At 48.0% G+C, this 16,378-nt stretch overlaps 1 protein-coding gene across 1 annotated transcript in view; it reads left to right on the forward strand.

Annotated features, from left to right (window-relative positions):
* Window positions 1-590: 590 nt before the first annotated feature.
* Window positions 591-16,378, forward strand: part of PROC (protein C, inactivator of coagulation factors Va and VIIIa) — a 196,981-nt gene continuing 181,193 nt past the window's right edge. Inside the window, exons 1-3 of the mRNA XM_030215644.1 lie at window positions 591-818; window positions 1,181-1,254; window positions 13,124-13,284. Coding sequence (XP_030071504.1) covers window positions 1,197-1,254; window positions 13,124-13,284 — 219 coding nt within the window. The 5' untranslated portion in view covers window positions 591-818; window positions 1,181-1,196. The remainder of the gene's footprint in view (window positions 819-1,180; window positions 1,255-13,123; window positions 13,285-16,378) is intronic.

Genomic DNA, 16,378 nt, shown 5'->3' on the forward strand with positions numbered 1-16,378 from the left:
AAAACTTATATACCACCATCTTGGTTAAAAAGCTATTCCTAGCAGTTCACAATATACACAAATTAAAAGAATGATCTTCTAACATAGACATCTTAACTTCTTCAACTCCCCATACATTTCTATAGAACCTAAGCATAAATTTACAGTCCAAAGGTTTACTTTGATTTACCATCGCCGTCCCCCCCCCCCCTCAATTTTTCTTTGAACATTAAAACAGAATTTTTAAATCCTACATCATGATTATACAGCCAAAGAAATATTTGGGACCATCTTCTTTCAGGAGCTAAAAACAGCTGCCATCTTCTTCAGATATTTCATGCACACAAGTAGCAGAATGTTAGTAAGAATGTTAATTTTTGTACTACACAACTATCTGAACAGTACTAAAGAAATAATCTAAGTATTCCTGTCACTGCTTCATGACTCTCACCCTCTGTTAACATTGGAAAGGGCAATGTCCCCCATTTTAATTCTGTTTCTTATCTTCAGAAATGTTCGTGAGCTATCCTCCCCCCACCCCCGCAAAAAAAGAAAAATATCTACAAATTTCCTATTGTCGACAAACTTGAGTTCATTCTGTCTCCTCAAGGAGCAGGTGAAGCCGTTCTTCCTGCATAGGTGGTTTCTCACAGTGTCCCTTGAGTTTACTAGCTGAATTTTGGTTTTGAGTTTGGAATGTGTTTACCAAATGGAGGGAGGAGGGAGACATATGTTAGAGCAAAGGCTGTAAGTAAATATTTGAAGTTATGGATTAACCAGAATCCTCACAGACTCGAATGGTGGAAGGCACGAGCACTGAATTTCAACTCACTGTATCTGTAAGTTATTCAAAACATATTATCACCTTTAAATTCTAGTTATTGTGAACAAAGCCTGAAGTGTGTGTGAGGGAGAGTGAGAAAGAAGAGTTTACAGTTATCAAGGCTATTTGTGGCTGTGTCATAATTGTATTCTGTTGCTATTGGTTCTGATACAAGGGTAATGAATCAGTATTCCAGACAGCAAATGCCTCATCTAAAAAAAGAGAACCATAAGATCCAGCCAGTGGAGGACCCATTCATCTCCCCATAACCTCCCAAATCCTCCATATTTAAAATACGAGTACTGCAACATTGATGCATTTGCCCACTTTATCTGAGAATGGAGGTCTTTCACTCTTCTTTCTTTTTAACTTTCATAGGTGTAACATCTGAAAAATGTGGCAGCTTATTATGTTGCTAATGTATGTGGCCACCAGTGGACACAGCACTTCAGGTAAATTCCAGTTTGTATGCTATTATTGAGAAGAGGCAATTCATGAACAGCTAACAAAGACCCCACAAGGTACTACATAATATAAAAGCAGGGCTTAATTTGTGCAGAAACGAGGTACAATGGCATTCTGGCACTTTTTTGTAACTGGAAGTGAAGTCACCACCCCATTTTCCCTGCTCACTCCACGGTCCAATTTTTCTCCCTCCTGTCCCCTCCACAGCCAGCAACCCGGCATCTTTCCTTGCCTCTTAACACCCCAGATATATCTTTTAAAAAGTGGTTTTCATTGCTGACAGCCAGCACTGAACAACAATTCATTCAGACATGCTGTTCATGCCAACTTCAGTACCTTCTCTCTGACACACTTCCTGTTTTTGCAGAGGCTAGAAGTATCAGAGAGAAGGCTCTGTAGTGGACACGAGCTGCGCATCTGAATCACTGCTCACTACCAGCTGCCTCCAGCAGCAAAGACCACTTTTAAAAGGTACACAGGGAAGGGCTGAGAGGCAACAGGAGATTCCAGATTGCCTGCTTGTGGGGGGAGGAAAATACTGGTCCATGGAGGGGGGGGGGGGGGGAATGCTAGACTATAGGAAGGAAAGAAAAATGCTGGGGGGAGAAAAATTGTTGGTCCATGGATTAGAAGGAGGAAGGAGAAGAAAAGAATTGCTGGTCTATAGATAGGAGGAAAGGAAACAAAAATGCTGGTCCTTGGAGGAGGAGGGGGAAGAAAAAAAATGCTGGTCTATAGAGGGGGTGGGAGGAGAAATGCTGGACTATTTGGGGGAGGGCGAGGGAAGGAGAAATACTGGACTGGTGGGGGGGGGATAAAGAAATGCTAGACCAGTTGGGGGGGGGAGAAAAAAATGCTAGGCCATTAAATTAGGCTTATATCCTGCTAACACCTATTCAGTTCTTAGAGGTTTACAAATATCTTTTAGGGTTGTAGAGATCAGAACATTCCTCTGAGAATTGCAATGGATTGCTTTGGGTTTCAGTGGGATTCTAATATACTTCTTAAATAAAAGAGTTTAAATCATTTTTCGAAACACGAGGTATGATTGTGAAGGGGAGAACGTTCCGGCGATGTCTTTCCAGCAAGAGATTTGTCGAAGAGCGCTAGTCTCTTCTTACTCTTGGATGAGGAAAAGGTGAAAAAGTTGACAATTTATTTTCTCCTGGTTCTTGCAGAGGTTGTGAAGCAGAAGTGAGCTAGTAGGTAGCTGGGGACCAGTCCTTGTAGTGTTTTGAAAAGAAATCATGCCAATTTGAAGGATACTCTTGCCTCTATGGGTAGCCAATGTAATTTGATATAGAAAAGGGGAGATGCTGTCAAATTTTAATAGACCGAAAATTAGTCTGATTGCTGTGTTTTGAATAGGTTGTAGTCTTTTCAGTAAGGTATTTGTGCAACCCAAGTATGTTGAGTTACAGTAGTCAAAGGATAGTAATAGTGCATGCATTAATCGTTCAGAGTGGTTGGTTTCAAAGAATTTCCGAGTGGTGTGGAGGTTTCTCATGAGGAAGAAACACTTTTTGTTTAAGGCCTTAACTTGTGCCTCCATGGAAAGTACGCTATCAATTTGAATGACTAGGAGTTTGATTGTTGTGGAAAGGGTAAAGTCGACTTGGTTAATGGTAATCATCTTGGGGATTTGTTCTGGTTTTGAGTTGAAACATAAGAATTTGATTTTATCTGTATTGAGCTTTAGCTTGTGGTCGTACATCCATGTTTCTGGTAGGGTGATACATTGTTGGACTCTGGGTAAGTCAATTTTGAAGATTGATTGGATGGGAATTAACATTGAGATGTCATCCGTGTATATATAATGGAGAAAGCCATTGCTGTCTAATTATGAGCTTAGGGGTTGGAGGAAAACATTAAATAGTACCGAGGAGAGTGGGACCCCTCATCTATTGTGCCAGTTCAGGGATAAGTTTGTGTGCAGTTTGACTCTATATGGCCTACTTTTCAGGAAACCTTTGAACCATTTTAGAACCCTTCCCCGTGATCCTTGTGTCCATGAGGTTTCTTATTAGGAGGGTGTGGTCTACTAGGTCGAACGCTGAGGATAAGTCGAATTGGAGTAGGAGTGCGCTTTATCCTTCACTTAGCAGTAGTCGGACGTGATCCAGCAAGGAGCTTAAAACTGTTTCTGTGCTGAAAAGTGCACGGAATCCAGATTGGGATGCTGGAAGGATACTGCGCAGGTTCAGATGGTTGAGATATGAAGTCACCATACTTTCCATTCACTTAATAAAGAATGGGATAGAGGCTACTGGTCTGTAGTCAGAAACCAATTTTCTGAGTTGGTTGGGATCTTTGGCTATTGGTGTGATGATGATTTCAGCCAGGCTTTGAGGGAAGATTTCCTGTGACAGTTGTTGTTGGATCCATGAGTAGACATTTGTGCGGAATGATGATGGGGCCATATTCATTAAGTATGAAGGGGAGATACAGTGGTGGAAATAAGTATTTGATCCCTTGCTGATTTTGTAAGTTTGCCCACTGACAAAGACATGAGCAGCCCATAATTGAAGGGTAGGTTATTGGTAACAGTGAGAGATAGCACATCACAAATTAAATCCGGAAAATCACATTGTGGAAAGTATATGAATTTATTTGCATTCTGCAGAGGGAAATAAGTATTTGATCCCCCACCAACCAGTAAGAGATCTGGCCCCTACAGACCAGGTAGATGCTCCAAATCAACTCGTTACCTGCATGACAGACAGCTGTCGGCAATGGTCACCTGTATGAAAGACACCTGTCCACAGACTCAGTGAATCAGTCAGACTCTAACCTCTACAAAATGGCCAAGAGCAAGGAGCTGTCTAAGGATGTCAGGGACAAGATCATACACCTGCACAAGGCTGGAATGGGCTACAAAACCATCAGTAAGACGCTGGGCGAGAAGGAGACAACTGTTGGTGCCATAGTAAGAAAATGGAAGAAGTACAAAATGACTGTCAATCGACAAAGATCTGGGGCTCCACGCAAAATCTCACCTCGTGGGGTATCCTTGATCATGAGGAAGGTTAGAAATCAGCCTACAACTACAAGGGGGGAACTTGTCAATGATCTCAAGGCAGCTGGGACCACTGTCACCACGAAAACCATTGGTAACACATTACGACATAACGGATTGCAATCCTGCAGTGCCCGCAAGGTCCCCCTGCTCCGGAAGGCACATGTGACGGCCCGTCTGAAGTTTGCCAGTGAACACCTGGATGATGCCGAGAGTGATTGGGAGAAGGTGCTGTGGTCAGATGAGACAAAAATTGAGCTCTTTGGCATGAACTCAACTCGCCGTGTTTGGAGGAAGAGAAATGCTGCCTATGACCCAAAGAACACCGTCCCCACTGTCAAGCATGGAGGTGGAAATGTTATGTTTTGGGGGTGTTTCTCTGCTAAGGGCACAGGACTACTTCACCGCATCAATGGGAGAATGGATGGGGCCATGTACCGTACAATTCTGAGTGACAACCTCCTTCCCTCCGCCAGGGCCTTAAAAATGGGTCGTGGCTGGGTCTTCCAGCACGACAATGACCCAAAACATACAGCCAAGGCAACAAAGGAGTGGCTCAGGAAGAAGCACATTAGGGTCATGGAGTGGCCTAGCCAGTCACCAGACCTTAATCCCATTGAAAACTTATGGAGGGAGCTGAAGCTGCGAGTTGCCAAGCGACAGCCCAGAACTCTTAATGATTTAGAGATGATCTGCAAAGAGGAGTGGACCAAAATTCCTCCTGACATGTGTGCAAACCTCATCATCAACTACAGAAGACGTCTGACCGCTGTGCTTGCCAACAAGGGTTTTGCCACCAAGTATTAGGTCTTGTTTGCCAGAGGGATTAAATACTTATTTCCCTCTGCAGAATGCAAATAAATTCATATACTTTCCACAATGTGATTTTCCGGATTTAATTTGTGATGTGCTATCTCTCACTGTTACCAATAACCTACCCTTCAATTATGGGCTGCTCATGTCTTTGTCAGTGGGCAAACTTACAAAATCAGCAAGGGATCAAATACTTATTTCCACCACTGTATCTAGTTTGCAATAAGAGGTGGCATATTTTGAGAAGAGTTTGGTGAAGTCAGACCACTGTGTGGAATCAAAGTCTTTTCAGGTTCTATTGACAGGGGTGCCTTCTTTAGGGGGCAAGGTTAAAGGCAAGTTAGGGTCTTGGTCAGTGACAGGGGGAAACTGACTCTGAGTTGATTGTTTTTGTCTTGGAAGTATGTGGCTAGTTGGTTCACTGTGGGAAGTTCCTCCTTCTCAATTGCATATTTTGAAGGTAATACGTTCCTTGAGTGGAAGCCAGTGTAGCTTCTCTCGTAAGGGTTCAGCACTTTCATACTTTGGTAATCCGAAGATGAGTCTGGCTGCTGTATTCTGGGCTGTTTGAAGTTTCCTCAGGATGTGTTCTTTGCAGCCTGCGTACAGTGAGTTACAGTAATCCAGATGGCTGAGTACGAGGGATTGAACTAGGTTGCGGAAGACGGATCTTGGGAAGAATGGTCTTATTCTTTTCAGTTTCCACATGCTGTAAAACATTTTTTTGGTTGTGTTGTTTGCATGGGTTTCGCGTGTTAGGTGGCAGTCGATAGTAACTCCAAGGATTTTTAGCGTTTCTGAGATTGAAAGGTTTAGGTTGGGTGTAGTTATAGCGGTAAATTTATTCGTTTTGTATTGGGAAGTGAGTATCAGGCATTGAGTTTTTTCTGCATTTAGTTTCAAACGAAATGCATCTGCCCAGGTGTTCATGATACGTAGACTTTGGTTGATCTCCTTGAGGATTTCTTTGGTGTCTTGTTTGAAAGGGATGTATATTGTTACATCATCGGCGTAGATATATGGATTTTCCTGGTTATTACTATTGCTTGTTTTTAGGTGTGAACAGCCACATGCCAATTGGTCCTGGATAGGTTGGATTCGTCTTTATTCCATTTGGGTTCTAGTTTTCTGCATTCTCATTTTAGTTTCAGTAGATCAGGGGTGAACCAACTATCACTCTTACTTACTAGCTTAGTTTTGGAGCAGAGAGGTGCTATTCTTTAAAATAGTTTTATTAAATATATGAATCTTACATGTATATGTATATACCAACTTCCTTTTTATCCACAGATAGAGTATTGTGTGTATAGGAGTAAGTTCACTTCCGGCCTTGGCCCCACCACCAGTTCCTCTTCCTTTTTGTCTACAAATTAAGCCCTGTATAAATGATACCTATAGGCAGGGCCGCCAAGAGACAAAGCTGGGCCCAGGGCAAGCAATCTCCGTGGTCCTGCCACCCCCTCCCCCACCACTACCGTTGTTCCCCACCACTGCCCCCTCCCACTTCTACTGCCACTCCCCTCCCACAACAGCAAACGAGAGAGAGAGTGCTCTGCCAGCTACAGGTCCTTCTTCCTGCCTCCTGTGAAGTAACTTCCTTTCTCCGAGGACAAGCAGGCTGCTTGTTCTCACGACTGGGTGACGTCCGCGGCAGCCCCCACCAACCGGAAATAAGCTTCGCGGGACGGTCGGCACGCAGGGCACGCCCACCGCGCATGCGCGGCCGTCTTCCCGCCCGTGCGCGACCGCTCCCGCCAGTTACTTTTTTTCCGCGACTGAGAGAGTTGTGTTTTCCCCTCTCTCTCGTTTCAGCCGCCGGATTTTTTCGACCGCGTTTACGCGGATCGTTGCTTTTGGCCTGTTCGGCCTCTTCTTCTTCTTCTTCTTTCTCTTTTATTAAAAAAAAAAAAAAAAAAAAAAGAATTTTGCGCGTGTGGAGCACGCGCTCCTTCTTTTCCCTCGCTTTCTAGCGGGGACGCCTCGTTGCGGCCTAGTGGCCGCTCGGTCGGTTTCAGTTTTCGTGGTGTGATTTTAGCCACCATTGCCGACTTTGACTTCGCCGACGCGATTTTTCCGTCGATGTCCTCGAAGGTCCCGAGTGGATTTAAAAAGTGTGGTCGCTGCGGCCGGCCGATCTCGCAGACCGACACCCACGCTTGGTGCCTCCAGTGCCTCGGGCCGGAGCACAATCTCAAGTCGTGCGTTTTGTGTCTCGGTCTCCGGAAACGGACTCAGGTTGCGAGGCAAGTTCTGCGGGACCGTCTTTTTGGAACTTGCGCCGGCCCCTCGACGTCGACCTCGACGGCATCGGTATCGAAGACCGGTTCTTCGGTACCGGTATCGATGCCCGAGACATCGGCACCGATGGCAGCGACCCCAGGAGAACAGGTCCCGTCGGCCCGCCGGTCCGCCGGCGAGAGTGGGGTAGAGAGACCGCGTGGGCAGTCGGCCCCGGTCACTCCCTCAACTCGTGAGCCACGGGACCGAACCCTGTCGGACCCGGTACCCCGAGACCGAGGGGGATCGGCCTCCTCCTCCTCCATGCCCTCCGGCACCGGTGACGTGCACCGGAAAAAAGACAAGAAGCGCCGTCACCGGGAGCCCTCGGTGCACCCTGAAGAGGAGACGACGCCGAAGCGTCATCGCAGAGAGGAGAGATCTCCGTCGGTGGTAGAGGTACCGACGCGTCGGGGTTCCGGCACCTCGGTGCCGTCTCCTGGCCCCCAGCAGCTTCCGGCACCGACACCCTTACCGGCCCCACCGCCTTTCCCGGCAGCGGGCCTGGACGAGTGCCTCAGAGCCATCCTTCCGGGGATCCTGGAAGGGCTGATGCGCCAGGCTGTGCCGGCGCCGGGGGTGCTTGCGCCCTCGGCGCCGATGACTGTGGCGCCGGCGAGCTCTAGCCCGGCGCCGGGGCAGTCGACACCGCCGCCGCTTGCGGTGCCGGTCTCGACAGCCACGCAGGTGGAGTCCCCGTCGACGTCGATGGAGGGAGCTCCGTCCCCGCCGGCGCGGGAGTCCACCGCTCGACGACACCGAGACCTCGGTGCCTCGACGTCGAGCCGGGCCCGGTACCGGACGCAGCTACATGAGCTAATGTCCGATACCGAGGATGAGGACTCGTGGGGGGAAGAGGAGGACCCGAGATATTTCTCCTCAGAGGAGTCTACGGGCCTTCCCTCGGACCCCACGCCGTCACCGGAGAGGAAGCTCTCACCTCCTGAGAGTCTCTCCTTTGCCTCCTTTGTGCGGGATATGTCTATAAGCATTCCCTTTCCCGTGGTCTCTGTGGAAGAGCCGAGGGCCGAGATGCTCGAGGTCCTCGACTATCCATCACCACCTAGAGAGTCCTCCACGGTACCGCTGCACAATGTCCTGAAGGAGACGCTGCTCCGGAACTGGGTGCGACCACTAACTAATCCCACCATTCCCAAGAAAGCAGAGTCCCAGTACAGGATCCACTCTGACCCAGAGCTCATGCGGCCCCAGTTGCCCCATGACTCAGCGGTCGTGGATTCTGCTCTCAAGAGGGCACGGAGTTCGAGGGATACCGCCTCGGCGCCCCCGGGGCGGGAGTCTCGCACTCTGGACTCATTTGGGAGGAAGGCCTACCAATCCTCCATGCTCGTGACCCGCATCCAATCTTACCTGCTCTATATGAGCATCCACATGCGGACCAATGTGCAACAGCTGGCGGACCTGGTCGATAAGCTCCCGCCGGAGCAGTCCAGGCCTTATCAGGAGGTGGTCAGGCAGCTGAAGGCGTGCAGAAAGTTCCTGTCCAGGGGGATTTTTGACACCTGTGACGTGGCATCTCGTGCTGCGGCCCAAGGTATAGTGATGCGCAGGCTCTCATGGCTGCGTGCCTCTGACCTGGACAACCGCACCCAGCAGAGACTGGCTGACGTCCCTTGCCGGGGGGATAACATTTTCGGTGAGAAGGTCGAGCAGATGGTGGACCAACTGCATCAGCGGGAAACCGCTCTCGACAAGCTCTCCCACCGGGCGCCTTCAGCACCCGCCCCCACGGGTGGGCGTTTTTCCCGGGCACGGCAGGCTGCACCCTATTCTTTTGCAAAGCGTAGGTACAACCAGCCGGCCCGAAGGCCTCGCCAGGCACAGGGACAGCCCCAGCGCGCTCGTTCTCGTCAACAGCGTGCGCCTAAGCAGCCCCCTGCGCCTCCACAGCAAAAGCCGGGGACGGGCTTTTGACTGGATCCACGGGAACATAGCCGCCCTACAAGTGTCCGTACCGGACGATCTGCCGGTCGGAGGGAGGTTAAAATTTTTTCACCAAAGGTGGCCTCTCATAACCTCCGACCAGTGGGTTCTCCAAATAGTGCGGTGCGGATACGCCCTGAATTTGGCCTCCCTGCCTCCAAATTGTCCTCCGGGAGCTCAGTCTTTCAGCTCCCTTCACAAGCAGGTACTTGCAGAGGAACTCTCCGCCCTTCTCAGCGCCAATGCGGTCGAGCCCGTACCACCCGGGCAGGAAGGGCAGGGATTCTATTCCAGGTACTTCCTTGTGGAAAAGAAAACAGGGGGGATGCGTCCCATCCTAGACCTGAGAGGCCTGAACAAATTCCTGGTCAAAGAAAAGTTCAGGATGCTTTCCTTGGGCACCCTTCTGCCAATGATTCAGAAAAACGATTGGCTATGTTCCCTGGATTTAAAGGACGCATACACTCACATCCCGATACTGCCAGCTCACAGACAGTATCTTAGATTCCGCCTGGGCGCACGGCACTTTCAGTATTGTGTGCTGCCCTTTGGGCTCGCCTCTGCCCCACGAGTGTTTACAAAGTGCCTCGTGGTGGTGGCGGCGTATCTACGCAAGCTGGGAGTGCACGTGTTCCCATATCTCGACGATTGGCTGGTCAAGAGCACCTCGGAGGCAGGAGCCCTCCGGTCCATGCAGTGCACTATTCAACTTCTGGAGCTGCTGGGGTTTGTGATCAATTACCCAAAGTCCCATCTCCAGCCTACTCAGTCTCTGGAATTCATAGGAGCGCTGCTGAATACCCAGACGGCTCAGGCCTACCTTCCCGAAGCGAGGGCTACCAATCTCTTGGCCCTGGCTTCGCAGACCGGAGCGTCTCAGCAGATCACAGCTCGGCAGATGTTGAGACTTCTGGGTCATATGGCCTCCACAGTTCATGTGACTCCCATGGCTCGTCTTCACATGAGATCTGCTCAATGGACCCTAGCTTCCCAGTGGTTTCAAGCCACCGGGAATCTAGAAGATGTCATCCGCCTCTCCACCAGTTGCCGCACTTCACTGCTCTGGTGGACCATCCGGACCAATTTGACCCTGGGACGTCCATTCCAAATTCCGCAGCCCACGAAAGTGCTGACGACGGATGCATCTCGCCTGGGGTGGGGAGCCCATGTCGATGGGCTCCACACTCAGGGTCTGTGGTCCCTCCAGGAAAAGGATCTGCAGATCAACCTCCTGGAGCTCCGAGCGATCTGGAACGCACTGAAGGCTTTCAGAGATCGGCTGTCCTGTCAAATTATCCAAATTCGGACAGACAATCAGGTTGCAATGTATTACGTCAACAAGCAGGGGGGCACCGGATCTCGCCCCCTGTGCCAGGAGGCCGTCGGGATGTGGCGTTGGGCGTGTCGGTTCGGCATGCTCCTCCAAGCCACGTACCTGGCAGGCGTAAACAACAGTCTGGCCGACAGACTGAGCAGAGTCATGCAACCGCACGAGTGGTCGCTCCATGCCAAAGTGGTACGCAAGATCTTCCGAGCGTGGGGCACCCCCTCGGTGGACCTTTTCGCCTCTCAGACCAACCACAAGCTGCCTCTGTTCTGTTCCAGACTTCAGGCACACGGCAGGCTAGCGTCGGATGCCTTTCTCCTCCATTGGGGGACCGGCCTCCTGTATGCTTATCCTCCCATACCTTTGGTGGGGAAGACCTTACTGAAGCTCAAGCAAGACCGCGGCACCATGATTCTGATCGCGCCCTTTTGGCCCCGTCAGATCTGGTTCCCTCTTCTTCTGGAGTTGTCCTCCGAAGAACCGTGGAGATTGGAGTGTTTTCCGACTCTCATTTCGCAGAACGACGGAGCGTTGCTGCACCCCAACCTTCAGTCTCTGGCTCTCACGGCCTGGATGTTGAGGGCGTAGACTTCACTGCGTTGGGTCTGTCTGAGGGTGTCTCCCGGGTCTTGCTTGCCTCTAGGAAGGATTCCACTAAAAAGAGTTACTTTTTCAAGTGGAGGAGGTTTGTCGTGTGGTGTGAGAGCATGGCCCTAGAACCTCGTTCTTGCCCTGCACAGAACCTGCTTGAATACCTTCTGCACTTATCAGAGTCTGGCCTCAAGACCAACTCAGTAAGGAATCACCTTAGTGCGATTAGTGCTTACCATTATCGTGTGGAAGGAAAAGCCATCTCTGGAGAGCCTTTAGTCGTTCGATTCATGAGAGGCTTGCTTTTGTCAAAGCCCCCTATCAAGCCTCCTGTTGTGTCATGGGATCTCAACGTCGTCCTCACCCAGCTGATGAAACCTCCTTTTGAGCCACTGAATACCTGCCATCTGAAGTACTTGACCTGGAAGGTCATTTTCTTGGTGGCAGTTACTTCAGCTCGTAGGGTCAGTGAGCTTCAAGCCCTAGTAGCTCATGCTCCATATACCAAATTTCATCACAACAGAGTAGTGCTCCGCACCCACCCAAAGTTCCTGCCGAAGGTGGTGTCGGAGTTCCATCTTAACCAGTCAATTGTCTTGCCAACTTTCTTCCCCAGGCCGCATACCCGCCCTGCTGAACGTCAGTTGCACACATTGGACTGCAAGAGAGCATTGGCCTTCTACTTGGAGCGGACACAGCCCAACAGACAGTCCGCCCAATTGTTTGTTTCTTTCGACCCTAACAGGCTAGGGGTCGCTGTCGGGAAACGCACCATCTCTAATTGGCTAGCAGATTGCATTTCCTTCACTTACGCCCAGGCTGGGCTGACTCTTGAGGGTCATGTCACGGCTCATAGTGTCAGAGCCATGGCAGCGTCAGTGGCCCACTTGAAGTCAGCCACTATTGAAGAGATCTGCAAGGCTGCGACGTGGTCATCTGTCCACACATTCACATCTCATTACTGCCTCCAGCAGGATACCCGACGCGACAGTCGGTTCGGGCAGTCGGTGCTGCAGAATCTGTTTGGGGTGTAAATCCAACTCCACCCTCCAGGACCCGAATTTATTCTGGTCAGGCTGCACTCTCAGTTAGTTGTTCTTCGTAGGTCAATTTCTGTTGTTCCCTCGCCGTTGCGAGGTTCTATTGACCTGGGTTCTTGTTTTGAGTGAGCCTGAGAGCTAGGGATACCCCAGTCGTGAGAACAAGCAGCCTGCTTGTCCTCGGAGAAAGGGTATGATACATACCTGTAGCAGTTGTTCTCCGAGGACAGCAGGCTGATTGTTCTCACCTACCCTCCCTCCTCCCCTTTGGAGTTGTGTGTTTTATATTTTTTGCTAGTCATTCAACTGGCGGGAGCGGTCGCGCACGGGCGGGAAGACGGCCGCGCATGCGCGGTGGGCGTGCCCTGCGTGCCGACCGTCCCGCGAAGCTTATTTCCGGTTGGTGGGGGCTGCCGCGGACGTCACCCAGTCGTGAGAACAATCAGCCTGCTGTCCTCGGAGAACAACTGCTACAGGTATGTATCATACCCTGTTTCCAGGTCGTGGTGGGAAGAAGGACCTGTGGCCGGCAGAGCAGTCTTTTTTGATCACTGGCACCAGGCCCTCCTTGAAGGCTGGGCCTGGGGAATCTTGCCTCCCCCCTCTCAGCAGCCCTGCCTATAGATACAGTCTCCATTTCAGTCTAGAGACTGAAGAATTTCAGAATACACAGCAGCTTTCTACCTTTGAGTTTTGGCAAAACAAACAAAATTTTTTCAAGAATCTTATTTCCCTTCAAGACTGCGATATCTTTATGCAGAAAAAAAAATCTCCAAATGTCTCTGAGCTCTATCATTTGTGGTTTAAAAACTGATTACCCACCATTATCTCTTCTCTGTCTTTGGAAGTGTTTTATAGCAGTCAAGATGCAAACCGTGTGCTAAAGATTCAGAAACGTGCCTACTCCTTCTTGGAGGAGTTGATGTCAGGCTCTCTGGAGCGGGAATGTATAGAGGAAGTTTGTAACCTGGAGGAGGCCAGCGAAATATTTGAAACTAGGGAAGCTACTGTAAGTAATTCTGTGTAATATGATGCTTATTTCTTTTTTTTTATTATTTATAAATTTGTAATTTTCTTACACGATTAACATGCATTTGTAATACATTGAGTATTAATAATAAAAGACATATTCTGAAAGTAATAACCTTAACTCAAGTTATTCAATTCTTTAGACCACAAACTAAAGTAAAAAGTGTGTGGGGGGGGGGGGGGGGTGTGTGATTAAGACATTAGGAGATCAATAGAGGAATCTAATAATAAAGTAAATGGCCTGGCCTTTATAGTCCCTATATTTCTTTAATAATCAGTTATTATATTTCCATTACTCTTAAGGTAGATTAGTAAGCTTTTTCATTTCTAGAAATGTTTTAAGATGTTCTGGTTCGAAAAATATATATTTAGTCCCCAAATATTTAATCAAATATTTACATGGATACGCTAGTAAATACGTTGCCCCTAAAGCTCTCGTATCCTCTCTGTAAGCCAGAAATTTTTTCCTTTTATCCTGAGTTGTCTTACAAACATCGGGGTATATCCAAATTCGTTGACCACAAAAAGTCTTTAAAGAGTTCTTAAAGTATAACTTCAACACTGAGTTTAGGTCTTGTTCAAAGACAAATGAGACCAGGAGGGTTGTACGCTGTTCTATTCCAGTCAATGATGTTTCTAGGATTAATGATATATTCAACAGTTCTTGTTGATTTTGCTGATAATTTCTTAAATGTATCATTTTATCACCATTATCTCCAGTTTCAGCTTGAATAGGAATTGGTAAATAGTAAGTTTTGTTTAATGGAGGTATAGCTGAAGCTGGATATAACAAACTTTCTTGCAAATATTTTTTAAATAAGTCAGTAGAACTCAAGCCTTGTACCCAAGGAAAATTCAAAATTCTCAAATTGAATAGTCTATTAAAATTTTCGAGTTGTTCTATCTTCTTATGTATTGCTATTTTATCAATAGTCAGAGTCTCAGTAGTGATTTTTAAAGATTTCACTTCTTGTTGAATTTGCTCCATTTGCAAAACAGTCTCCTGTTTAGTTTTTTCAAAAGAAATTGTCAATGAGTCAATCTTACTCACAAGTTGGGAGGTTTCTTGAGCTGATTTCAGAACAGTCTGGTTTAGTCCCTGCAAAGCCTTCCATATTGCCTGAAGAATTATATCCGTGGGAGGAATATCCTCTAAGGTCGTTCCCACAGCGTTTCGGGCAGGGTTGACGCCATCCGAGGTCCGGCCATGATCGACTTCCGAAATGGTCTGGGCCTCCTCACTCTGCCCTGTAAACGCGGACCATGGAGGGAGATTATAATCTGGGGGTGATAATGATGTCTCCAGTTCTGAGAGGGCCGTCGCTCTTCCTTCGGTCCTCAGCTCAGAATCGCGTGCTCCAATTGAGGGAATGGGTGTTGCGAATTGATCGATGGTCTGATGAGACGGGGAGGAAGTTCTGGCCAACGGCGTTTGGCCTTTCACTATCCCCTTTCTTTTCGTATGGGGCATAGCTAAAAGAAGATAACTTTTTAGAAGAAAAGACCAGCAGACCTGTATCGAGCGATCAGCAAACGCTCTCAGCCGCCATCTTATTTATTTCTTTAAAACATTTATAATCTCCCCATGCAATATCATCCCTGGCAGAACATAGCTGAAAACTGGAAATACTAATCATAGATATGACATGCAATACATTACTATTAAAATGAGGTAAATCGTCCAATGTCATTTGTGCAAATGATTCTAAACATTCATATTATGATTAGTAAGCATATTCAAAGGAATAAGACTTTGCCTTATCATGGAATGTTATCAGAATTTGATCTTGCCTTATATGAAGTAACAATGTATCTCACAAAGTAGCCCCAGTAAATAGAAGCAGCATGTGTTTCAGCTAACCCAGGGGTGGGCAACCTGCGGCCCATGGGCCAAATGTGGCCCACCATTGAATTTTGTGTGGCCTGCAAGACAATGGGAAGTATATACAGAAAACATCATTAAGCAGCGTTTTGGTGATTTTAAACACTGTATTTCATATATATTTTATTTTGTTTCCATTGTTTTTAGTTAAATTTTTACTTAATTTATCACAGAAGGTCTATGGAACTCTGTGCATTTCTAGTTATGTAATGTTGTGGCCTGCTAGAGATAGTAATAGCATTCATGTGGCCCTCTGTGTATAAAGGTTGCCTACTCCTGAGCTAACCTAAACTCTTTCTCTGATGGAGTTTTAAGCACCACCAGATCTGCTGCCCAAAGGGCTTGAGTCAGCGCAGAGAAAGTAAACCTAGATTTAAAATAGTGGGGAGCCCCACTATAAAACCTAGTAAATGCCCAGAAGCAATATTTTAAATTGTACTTGCCAACCAATGAAGGGGTAATAGAAACCACTCTCAGTTAGAAGAAATAACTAATTTTATCAGCAACTGTAACCTGCATGAGATCCCATCATTGTTATTAATTGTACATTTCCCCTGTGATGCTTAATCATGTTGGTGGGTTCCAGTCTCTTTCTGAAGAGTTCACCCATGTACTACCCTCTGTTCTTTTGTATTTTGTGAGAAATACATATTTTTCTTGGGACATTGCATAATTTCTGACATTGTTATCTGCCTTGAGCCTCACCTTGGTTAAGTGGAATAGGGCTTTAAGCTAGAACTGTTGGGCAGGGTGATTAAAGCCCTCCATGTAAGTACAAGCCCTCAAGTAAGTGAACATTTAAATACCTCTACACAAGTGGGAAAAAGGGGCAATGTCTGGAAAGCAATGCCCGAAATATGGGAGCCCACCCATAACCGCGGCATCGCTATATTGGAAACAATGTCCATGCACATGCTGTGCAGCGTGGAGAGCAGCGAACGGCTGACCACCCGTGGCTGCAGGTCGAGGTGGAGGAAAGGAGCACTGTACACGAGGCAGCGGAGTCGGGAGAACAGAGGAGAGGATCAGCCCCGACGGCAACCCTGAGGTGCGATGTGACAACCTGAGCAGCACACGACGAGACATCAAGGCTCCACACTGATCGCAACGGCCGTGGTGGAAGCTGCCCGCGTCCACATTGGGAGAAGCCGGAATGGGGCGCACTTCGAGGCAGCGGATTGTAAGTAAAGAT

This window comes from Microcaecilia unicolor, chromosome 10 (assembly GCF_901765095.1).
Source record: "Microcaecilia unicolor chromosome 10, aMicUni1.1, whole genome shotgun sequence".
In the NCBI taxonomy this organism is placed as follows: Eukaryota; Metazoa; Chordata; class Amphibia; order Gymnophiona; family Siphonopidae; genus Microcaecilia; species Microcaecilia unicolor.